At 38.3% G+C, this 11,700-nt stretch overlaps 1 protein-coding gene across 9 annotated transcripts in view; it reads left to right on the plus strand.

Moving 5' to 3' along the window:
- Positions 1 to 11,700, plus strand: part of nbeaa (neurobeachin a) — a 106,698-nt gene that overhangs the window by 20,308 nt on the left and 74,690 nt on the right. For all 9 annotated transcript variants that reach the window (XM_016673006.1, XM_016673004.1, XM_007554747.2 and 6 more), the window contains exon 2: positions 10,725 to 10,956. In XM_016673006.1, coding sequence (XP_016528492.1) covers positions 10,725 to 10,956 — 232 coding nt within the window. The remainder of the gene's footprint in view (positions 1 to 10,724; positions 10,957 to 11,700) is intronic.

The following is an 11,700-nucleotide window of genomic DNA, read 5'->3' on the forward strand; positions in this document are numbered from 1 at the left end:
TCAGAAAAAGGAGCAGGATGGAAATATGTCAGCTCCTTTTGATCCATGATAGATTTCTTTGTTCAGAAATATTGTCTACAAAGTGTTTCAGTTATGCATAACATGGTCTGAATTTAATGTTCTTTTTGTTCATTTTCCCTCAAATGTCAAAGTTGAGGGTCAGTGATGCGGCTGAATTTTGGGATGCAGTTGGTGATGATCAAACTGCTACTTCTTTTAAGTGTGTTCCAGTTTCTTAAAAAAATGGTGCATTAACCTTTCATAGCAAATATGCATTATATGCCATTTTACATATGCCATTGACGTACATATTTTAAACGGTGAATGAAAGTGTTGTGTAAATGACTGGGACTGTGAATGGACCAGAATGCTTAGTGTGAAGAGGTCTGGAAGGAGTATTCGTGTTGAAAATATTTTGTTGTGACAAAATACTTGTCACAACAAAGTCTACAGGCAGGGTCTGTAGATAAATAAGCAAAGATGGAGAAAAATACATGATAAAAATGGGTTAGAAAAAACAATGCATTTTAAGCATCACTTAAAAACAATTTAAATGCTAATTCAAAGCAAACAGCTTGCTAAAACATGATTAAATTGGCTTGATAAACATTCTTTCACTTTTATTGGGAAGCTGTGGGAAGTAGTGGGTTCACTCCTAATTTAAAAGAGTCAATAGTTTTTGCATATCTCAGTTTTCTGACAGTTTGCTCCAGAACTGGAAAGGCTATAAAGCAAATGCTACCTCCCTTTTAGTTCTGTTCATTTGAACACTGATTTCTGATGGTGTTAAGGTTCTATACGTTTATAACTGTAAAATAAATAAATGAAGAAATCCAAAATGTATTTAAGCTGAAGAGAATTCCAGTGCCAAGAACACTTTTAGATTCTACGCTTTACAAATTGGGAGTCAGTGCAATGCTATAAGCAGTGGCAGCATTCTTTTAAGTAAGTTGAAACTCACAGTTTGATTGTATGTTATTATAGATGAAATTGCTGAGTCTTGATTTATAATATAGCACTGCTGCCTCAGTAACTGTAAATGTGTTTACAGATTCATCAATCAACCAGTCTGAGACGGAAATTAGAGATTTTTTCTGTTGACCAGCTGTAATTGATAATTAGTTGGTTAAAAACTAAAATAAAAAATATATATTTTTCAATCTTTATTACGTCATTCATGATTAAGAACAGATGTCCTTCCATTTTTATCACATAAATGCACCAGCCAACATATATTTTGATGTACTTTCATTTTTGATGAAAACAACAACAACAAAAAAAAACAAACAATAAAAACAGATGCAGCTCAGGGACACATCTTTTGATGGATAAATGGGGGTAATCTTATTTTACCTTCATGTTATGATGAATTCAAAATTACTCCCACGATCAAAAAAGCTGCTGCACATTTTCTCTTCTATTTTATAGTTTTTAGAGATAAAAAAAACTGAATTGGCATTTCAGGCCTTGAAGAAAAATGGAAATCTATATTGCTCAAGAAAACCACCAGTCAGTGCATCTCTAGCTACAACTTAATGAACCAAAAAAAGAGCATTTTGGAGCTCTAAACTGTCTGGTAACTGGTCAGAAAAAAAGTGGTTTAATTCTGGTCTTAACAGTTAGTACACTGACACAATTCCTGTCTGAATTATTCACCTGAAAAATTTATATGAATCATTTACTGAGGTTTTGGGGTCATGTTTTGTTACAGACATGAGCAAGTTTATGTTTGATTCTAACGTTTTGTTGACTGATCAGGGCTGGGACTGGTTTAGGCTAAGGTGTGTATCTTGTTAAGCCACATGAAGACACTGGTCACACTGGTGCGATTTCAGATTTGCTTTAGTTGCACTATTGAGAAATTAGGGCACATGTGCAAACTGGTTGCATTTTATAACCCTGAACTACACAATGTAATTAGTGTCTGTTTTTTTCCCCCAGGACATTTCAAGGCACTCAATTTAAAATTTGATGTTAGTAATAGCCTATAAATGATGTTTAATCTAAACTAAATTGGTTATCAGGTACAAATGTTTTGTTTTTTGTATGATGCTGGGCTGTAAACTCATTCCAGATTTTCTTTCAGCACTTCCGTTATTATATTTTGTCAAACTCAATGACGTCCATTTATCTGAGGAGACCTGAATGCCACATGGGATTTTTATCATCACTCTTTTATGGTTGGTCTCACAGACTCAGGACATGTCACAGTGTCATTTGTTGTTACTGTTGCTTCTTAAAATAACTGCTTGGGCCAAAGAGCATCCTGTCTGGGCTGTACTGGCTTTAACACGCTTTCATCCGTGCGGATTTATTTCATCATTTCTATTGAATTGTTTTAGAATCACGGTTGTATTTTGCATCATTCCATAAAGTAATCTGCTGTAATTCTGTACCATTTCTCATTTTTATCTCTTCATCTTTCCCTTAACTCTGAAATAAAATCAATACACTTAATGCATTGCACCTCTTGGATGATTTTATGAGCTCATTGTTGATAATTCTGATTTTGCTGACTTGTGCATTCATGTGTCTGCTCACATGGTGATGGGGAGGCTCTGACTTTTAGGAGTGGGGGTTGTGTCTTGTCTTGCCTGCCATCTGTGCCGATGTTAGTACAAAGGCCCTTGGGAAATGCAGTCCAGAGGCCTGTCCCTCCTCCTTCGTCTATATCTGGAGGCAATCGTCAGTCAACATGTCATTACTGATTGTGGTCAATGAGGGAAACACACATATGCTGCCTTTTTCTTACCAGTTATTAATCTTGATTTCAGCTGTTAATGAGTTAATTTTCTTATTATCTGGTGGTTGTTTTTGGCTATATGTTTATAATTGGGTTAGCGATCAAAATAATGTAGTTTTCAATGAAATTTGGACTGGAACTTTATAGGTCACAGTCACTAAACAAAGTAAAAAAAAAAAATAGATTTTGGTTTTGCTTTATCATCCTTGTTTAAAGCAAAATTGTCCATCCAAAACACAAACACTTAGTTTCAGTTGAAGAATAGGGTTCTCTTTCATCTCGGATGCACTGCACTTCTTCAAAACCAAGGTTCTGCTTTCAGATTTAATGGCACTTGCAGAAATATTCTCTTCTCCTGTTTGCAAACTACACAGTGTGGACAAGCTTCCTCTGCCCAAAAGCTTTTCCTGGACTCTCAGCTTTATCCTCTCTACTCAGGGGTTGTTTTTTTTTTTGTTCTCTTTTAAAAGAATGTGACAAGTCTGCATAGTAACAGCTTCAGCCAATAGAATGTCTGTAAGTAACTATTACGTCTCTACCCTGAGCGACTTGTTTTATTGATTCACTCTCTCAAAACTATTGTTTCTGCTCTCAGATTTAATGCTTCTTGCAGAAATATTGTCTCCTTGTTCTTTGCAGTCTACTCCTCACACTCAAACTTCTGCTCCCCAGAGGAAGCTGGGAACCTGCACACTCATGGATTAGCTTTCTTTCAAAACAAAGGTGACTTGTCTTGTAACTATTCCTGCAACTAAAATAGCAGCATGTGACATTACTGCCTTGTTGGTGGTGAATTATTATTTTTCACTCTGGCAAACCCATTCTAGTAAACCAATTTAAAAATGAGAACCACCATAACTGACAGATGATGCTGTAGAATTTTGAACAAGGGCAGTGAATTACTGGAGACTGAAAATAAGGAATCTTGCTATTAAATTGAAAGGCTCCTGTGTTTTCGAAGGGAAATTCTCCCACAGCTAAGCAAATTGACACTTGCACTAGAGGTAGTGAAAAGAAAAACCGGAGGCTTTTCTGTGAAACAGCATGCATGTGCACTTTTAAAAAGAAATAATCCAGATAAATATTTTCTCTTAATGTTCAAGCTTGAGAGAGAGGTGAAGGTTGCAAACTGAGAAAGAAAGTATATGTTGCAAAAGGCATTTAGATTGAGTTCTGAGTAAACAGTGAGACATCTGAAATTGAAAATAAGAAAACATAAAAAAATGCATGCGCTTGTATTATAGAAAAACAAAAGCAGCATGTAGCATACAACCCCATATGATTAAAATGTCAACATTTTGGTTTATTTTGCAAAACTGCAATCTGTTAAATACTTTTGTGCATTTTAATCCAAAGCTTAAGAAAACACACTTGAAGATGTTCTACAGATATGAATTTTGAGCTGGTGATAAAATTAACTGCTGCTCTTATTGATGGAGTTTATTGCAAATGAGGTCATGTAGAAAGCTGAATGTGGATTATTGAGTGTTTAGTGGCCAGTTTAGCTCCAGCATAATCCATATCTTTGCAGAGATTTGCTATGGTCATCAGTGGAGAATTAAAACCCTCCACTGCACATGGTGAAAGCTGCAAGCAATAAAGTTGCTCTGCCATCTTGATAAGGAAAGCGCACAAGCGAAGGCCCCGCTTCCCCCCCAGTCTTTCGTGTTCCGTGTCACATAGACAAGCTTTCTCGTAGCTATTCTGTTCCATGTACATGCTTTTTTTTTTTTTTAACCCATTTACAGTTTACACCATTCAGTCTTTTGTTTGTTTTTCACTCTTTTATCTGCACCTCTTGTTCTTTTTTCCCCCCACTCACTCTGTTTCAGCTTTGCTCTCCTTTGCCCTGCTGAGCCCTCTTGGCGAAGCGTTAAGTGTATAATCTGTGATCTCATGTCTAGATGGGCCTCTTGTCTCCTCCCTCACTGCACACAAAGGGGCTGAATGGCTGCGATTCACTCAGGGGACACAAATGAGTCGTGAGCCACCCGTGTACACTCATGCAGACACACACACCAAACAAACATCCAGAGACGTCCGCAGCTCTCCAGCGCTCTCCCTGGAGCTTTGAAGTTGCATATTGATGATGCCAGATCTGAAGGCTCAATTGAATGTGCCGCGGCAGAGGGGGTGGCTATTGACCGTCCCCTCACCTCGTTCACCTGTCATCCCTGATGAGCCGTAATGAGCAACAGGTGCCTGTTTTGCCACGTTTGGCCTTGATAGTCATCAAATGTTCGGTGCTCAGTCAAAGTAATCAGCCGCCGTAATCGCTCGTTTGATGTGTCATCACAGCACTTCATAACAGGCTGCAGTGGGTCTGAAGCACATTGTGGTTTTTTTTGTAAGAGATAATTAATGTTATGATTATTTAAAATGTGCTTCTAATACAGCAGCCTCAGCTGTTACTGGCAAACATGTTAGACATACAAAAAAAAAGAAAAGCTAAAAAAAAATAAAAAAAAATATGGCAGCATTATAATCTCACATTAAACAAATAAGTGAGATCTGGAGATTGTTTTTCATTTGTCACAAACTTAATACTAGCACCTCATCGCACCAAAAGCACCACAGAGTGCCACAGAAAATCATTCCTGCCTGTAACTATCAGATTATAAAATCTCTGACTGTTCTTAACCCAAGTTTTCTCAGACTCATTTATAGATTTATTTGTAGATTAATACATCTCCATTTATTTTAAATGTTCATTTAGTCATATTTAAATCAATACAATATCGCACTCATGTAAATATATATAAATCTTTACACATTTTATATTGTTTATGGTTATATTTGTATTTATCAATATTCAACACTTTTGAGGGAATAACTGTCGGCATATAAGCAATTTCTCTTTGGTGATCAATAAAGTATATATCTTTCTCACCATCCCCATTATTGTGTGTCCAAGAAGGACAAACTTAGATTCTCATCTAACCTCATTTTTCACAGTTTAAATCATTTACATCTCCTTATTAACTGCTCTGACTGTAAATGCAACACACTTATTTGGTCGATTCGGTATTTTCTTGTTGCCAAATGACCATTCATGAAGATCAACATACTTCTGTCTACTCTAATGGCATGTTCTCTTACTTTTCCCATTTTGAAGACCAGAGAGGAGAAATTGGCCTTTGTATTCAGTGTTATTCAGATGCCAGGGAAGCAGGGAGGTAGTAAAAAAAAAAAAGAACGTAAAAGTGTACACGGCTACAATAGAGTGAACATTTGATGGACCAGTGTGACCTTAAGCAGACGAGCAAATAAAGGCTGGTGGGATAATGAGCAACAAGAAATCTTTCTAACAGTGGACAAGATAGTGTCTTATTAAGAAACAAAAGCACTCGACCGTAGTTTCATTCAGAACAGGTCTACTTTCAACCCTCTGAATGATCTATTGTATATTCAACGTACCCTTGCTCTTTTGCAGTTGTAATCTGTTTCCTTTAAAAAGGCCATTTGCCCTTGGAGAGATTCTGGGCATGTAAGTAGGCCTGTCACAATAACAAATTTCACTGGACAATAAATAGTCCCAGAAATTATTGTGATAAATGATAATAAATGTCATTTTGAGAGCATTTTCAACTGATATAATGATAATGGCATAATAATGCAAGTACATCATCTCAAAGATCAATAAACTAGTGTCCTTACACTGGTACTGGAAGACATTTTAAATATCCGAAACAAACAAACCAAAAACAAGTAAAATGGATTATAAAGTCTCTGAAAACAAACTTGCCCTTTAAATTAATCATTAGGCTCAGACAAGGATAGCAAGTAATACCGACAATTAGGACTTGTGTGGAAAAAAAGTGTAAATCTATTACTGTACACTTTGTGTTAAATGTTTGCAAAAAAAGTTACATTTGTCCTTCACTTCGTAATTCTGCATGTGTTTGTGCTGATATGCCACTTGAAATCCCAAATTACATTGAAGTTTGTAGCTGTAGAATAATGGATGTGAAAAAGATACTGGGGTGTTGTTGCCATTTCAAGGCAGTGTAATAAGGTGCACACTGACTCCTCTCCCTTCTGATGCAGATGCCTTTTAGTTTCATTGTGACCTCCTGCAACAGTGGAAAACAGTCAACTGCTTCCTTAGCAACTGGTTTAAACAGGCCGTGACTCAGCAGCTTGTGTCCCTGCATGTGTGTGTGTGTGTGTGTGTTTGTGTGAATGGAACATGCAATGCTTTGGGAGTTATCATTGCCACAATGCTGCCAAAACAAACAACTGGAACGAGTTGCCAAGAAGACAGTGAGGTCAGTGTTTTACAGAGAACGTGGTGACACTGCCAGGCCCCTTTTATTCAGACAGGATGGTGTTTATGTTTGTTTGCCCTTTAACTTCCAGCATCATAAATGCCTCTTGTGTGTGCTCACTGGTGTGAATACATGGGAATCCACACATTGGACATGCAGGGCAGGGTGAACAGAGAGATTAAAGGTTACTTGTGTTTATGCAAAAGAATCATGTTGGCTCATAAAACTAATTAGCTTGCTTTTGTCTGTGTACATGATACTGATTGGTGCTTGAGTGCACTCGGCTGTGCACGGCCTTATTGCTGTTTAAGGTGCCGTGTTTATTTATACGTCAATTAAAAGCCCCATTTGAGCAAATAATGAGCTCAAGCGTTCAGTAGTATATATTTTTTCCCAACTACTGGAAAAGGGGGAAAGTAAATTTGAGTTGAATGTTTGAATGTTGAATGCCACTGCTCTGGATTTGGGTTGTTCTTGGCAGGATCATTTCAGGTTTTAAATATCCTTTCCAGATGTTTCTTTTGGTGCAACAGAGATAGTATTAATAATAGGAAGAATGAGGACACTTCCTCCTTTTTCATATCACTCTGCTTTTGGCCTTCAAGCTCTATTTTTTATTTTTTTTGCTTTATTGTTTGTCACTAGACATTTTGTTGCAGTTGTTTGCATCACCCCCTCTCATCTCTCTGTGATGCTCTGAGAAAGGAAGAGTTGGCACAGAGACATAACGCTCATGCTGTACATGAGTAGACATGCCTCAGGGATGTGTGTATCTTTCTATGTTCCAGTTTGCTTCGTATCTACGAGCGAGTTTCTACAAATGCCCTCTGTGCCCCCTGTGGCTGTTTACATCCGGCATCTTCAGACGGACAGGTTGTATTGGATGCGCTAGAATGCAGTGGTCCCCTGTGAGCACCGTAATTAGGAACCTCGGAGGAAAAGAAAAATTCAGCGTGGGCTGAATTTAATTCTTCCTGCTTTTATTCCAGACTTCATCCAGTGTAATCTGTGCTAATGTATTCACAGAGTGCGGCGGATCAATTCACTTCTCCAAGGGAGAGATGGGACAGAAAGGGGAGGCCATAGTTTTAACTGTAAAGAGGGGAGGGAACAGACGAGGGTAGACGACGTGGAGGTTTGTTGAAGCGACAAAGCTCGAGATGAGACATGATCAAAATGTAATGTTTGTTTCTGGTTTTATCTATTGTTGACTATATGGTGTTTTTATGATGTAAAGCACTTTGAACTGCCGTGTTGCTGAAATATGTTATGTTATAATGATCGATTGATAGAAGAAACGTCTATTATAAAGCACTAGTGTTGATGTTAAAAGACTCTCTGGACCTGAGATTAGGAAATATTGATAAGACTGCTTAATGACTGATTGTGGTTCCAGCATCGCCATGTTATGGCCTTTCCTTGTTGGAAAGAAGACATTGCTATGGAAGCATTGGTTAAAAAGCTGACTCTTAAGGGTGGTTTTTAAACAAATCAATGGAAAATTGAGTAGAAGGAAGAAGTGTGATGGAAAATGTGAACTGGCAAGTCCTTTCAAGAGTTTGCTAGGGATTTAGAGAATGTGTACAGTGGCTAGAGTCTGTGCGTTAACAGCTACCACACTCGGCTGTATCTGAGACCTGGGCTTTAGCTTTAGCTTTTCTTATGTTAATCCACTCCTAGACCACAAACACCACCAGAAACTTCTTACACGGGCTAAGGAAAAAGATGATTGGATGGTTGCTCAATGATTCAATGTTCTCTTTGCAGATTAAAGTAAATGTAACATTTCAATTGGAAGTCAAGATTTCAGCATATTGAATCCAAGTCCAGTGTGAAATTTCCACAGTCAGTGAAGATTTGTGGAACCTTGTAATCTGCCGCTATTCATCCACAGTCTAAGGGCAGCCATCAAACAGGACATTTTAAAACACTTAATGCTTCCATCTGCTGGCAAGTTTTGGGGAGTTGCTGATTTTTCTTTGCCATTCTAAAAATTACTACCTTATTTCATGAGCATTATATCAGGTTATGTGCTTGTTTGGCGAGCAGACTTGCCTGACCCAAACCCTACTGAGAATCTATGGTATTTTGTCAGTTTGTAGATGAGAAACACACAATGCAGAAGAACTGAGGGCTGCTAATGAAGCAGCCAGGCCTTCCTTAGCATTCCAGCAGAAGCATAGGCTCTATGTCTACATGCTGCAATGCATTGATGTTGTCATGCAAGCAAAAGGAGCTTAGACCAATTATTCAGAGCAAATACTGTACAGGATGTGGACAGACGTTTTAGTAGGCAGACGTTTCTGTTTATAACATGCTTGTTTTTTTTTTATTTTTGTTTTTTTTTGGTTTTGTAAGCTCAAATACATGATTGGAAATGACAATCTACTTTCTGTTCAGATGGAAGTCAGCCTTATTGATGCAGCACAGCTAGCTGCTGCTGCTTCAGGAAGTTAGAAAAGTAGAGGTCTAAAACTGATGATGAACATTGATAGGTGGTTATGATATTGATTCTTTAACAATGTGACAATATGCAGATGATTAATTAAAGGAGTCAATAACTCAGTCTTATTGTAGGTTATTATGTTGGTTACTTTTTGAATCACCTTTTTTGATGAGTGAAATGTCACAGCCACATTCATGATTGCTGCCAGACCTGTAGGATACGAAAAGCACTTAAATGGACTCTGCATGATGGCACAAGGATTTGAGAAGACAGCATGTTGTGCTTCATCTAAATAAATCCAGGAACTGATAACAAACAAGGTTGTTGTTGGTTTCACTTTTTCTGAGCTGCAAAGTCATTTCTGAAGCCTTGGGACACCAACAAATCACAGGGAGAAAATGTGGAAAACTGGTGGCCAAGATTACCCAAATAAGGAATCAATGGCAAACTTTTCAACCTTTTCATAAAACAGAGTTCATCTTACTGTACACAGCTATAACAGCCATAATGTTTATCTTTTTCTCTCTCTTGCTCTGCATAGTCTGTGGCATGTTTCTGTCTCATCTGATTTAATAACCTCGATGGTGCTCCCAGAGCTTGCTGGTTTCCATGGCTTCCATTTCCTGGACAGTATAGTATGCCGAGGACGAGCTCTGTGGGTATGCTCATGTTTGTGAATGTGAGGCACGGCCGTATGTACTTTCACAAGTAATTATAGTGCTTCAGCCATTAAGAGACAGAACATTTGCGCTCGATTTGATAAGTGTGGTATGATCTGACTAATGCCATCTAAGAGGACCAGGACGGTAATGTGTATTAATCAGTGTCTGTGTGTGAGTCTGGGTGTCTTTGCATGCCATGGTGCGTGTGCGTGTGTGTGTGTGTGCGCGCGTACGTGTGTGTAGCTGATGAAGAGGAGGCCATTTCTATGAGGCTGTATGTTGAGTGATTGAGCTTCGCAGAGGGTAGAGCTCCTCTCCTGATATAAGAGAGTGGAGAGTAGAGGACATGGTGTGTGTATGTGGGTGTGTGTGAGTCCATCTGTGCACTGAGACGAGATACGTTTATTTGTTTCAGTGCGTGTGTCCCCCAGGCCAAAGAAATGTTTTTCTAGCCAATCAACATCCATCAGAAGCTATACTAACCTCTCCTGGAGACAAAAAAAAAACCTGTAAATGCTTCTCTAAATCATTGACCATATTTCTTCTGCCCTCCCCTCTCTCCTCCTTCCCCCTTTGTCACCTTCCCACCCCCCGTCTTACTCCAGCTGGTGGGCGGCGAGTTTGACCTGGAGATGAACTTCATCATCCAGGAGGCGGAGAGCATCGGCTGCATGGTGGAGCTGCTGTCACACTGCGAAGTGACGTGCCAGGCGGAGATCTGGAGCATGTTCACCGCCATCCTGCGGAAGAGCGTGCGCAACCTGCAGACCAGCACCGAGGTGGGCCTCATCCAGCAGGTGCTGCTCAAAATGAGCACTGTGGACGACATGATCGCAGGTGAGACGTGGAGACGGCAAGAAAAACATTCGTTCGGTTCATAGTTTTGGATCGTCGTCCGATATCATTGTAATTAGTATAAATCCCATTCATGTTTCATAAGCTCATTATTTAAACATGATTAGACACTTAAAAAGATTTCAGTTGTTTCAACAGAGCTACTTAACGTTATTTTAAAAAATCAGAAATGTACAAAATGTGTAATAAACAGCCTATTTTGTTGTGCATAGTGTAAAACTGTAACCTATTACAGACTTGCAAAGTCTGAAGTTTGGTTGTTATCATTTTGAGTTCAGAATAAATATTAAAGCAATGAACAGTTGAAAATAATCTGCATTTCTACGCGTTTCTAAAAATACATAGATCAAAGGACTAGAGTCTCATTTTATACTGATATTTTATTAAAAAAGAACCTTACTTATTTGGCCATGTTTAGCCTACACTTAGCACTATTTTTATTGATGAATGAGCAACAAGACAGAGTTAAATTTGCATAACCAGGATATACAGAACCTCCTTTCAAGAAGTTGTTGCAAGAACAATGTGTGAAGCTCTAGAATTTTATTTATTTATTTTTTAAATTTATGGTTATATTTGATTAAAGTGTGTTATTTAGGCATTAGAGCAGGTTAAAGCACCTTATACCTTTTGAACCATGACATCTTAAGAAAAACAGGACAATTTAAGCTTTTTTTAAGCTTCTGAGTAAATGTATCAACCAGCTTTAACACTGGGACATATCTT

Source organism: Poecilia formosa, unplaced genomic scaffold, assembly GCF_000485575.1.
Source record: "Poecilia formosa unplaced genomic scaffold, Poecilia_formosa-5.1.2 Scaffold3, whole genome shotgun sequence".
NCBI classification, from domain to species: Eukaryota; Metazoa; Chordata; class Actinopteri; order Cyprinodontiformes; family Poeciliidae; genus Poecilia; species Poecilia formosa.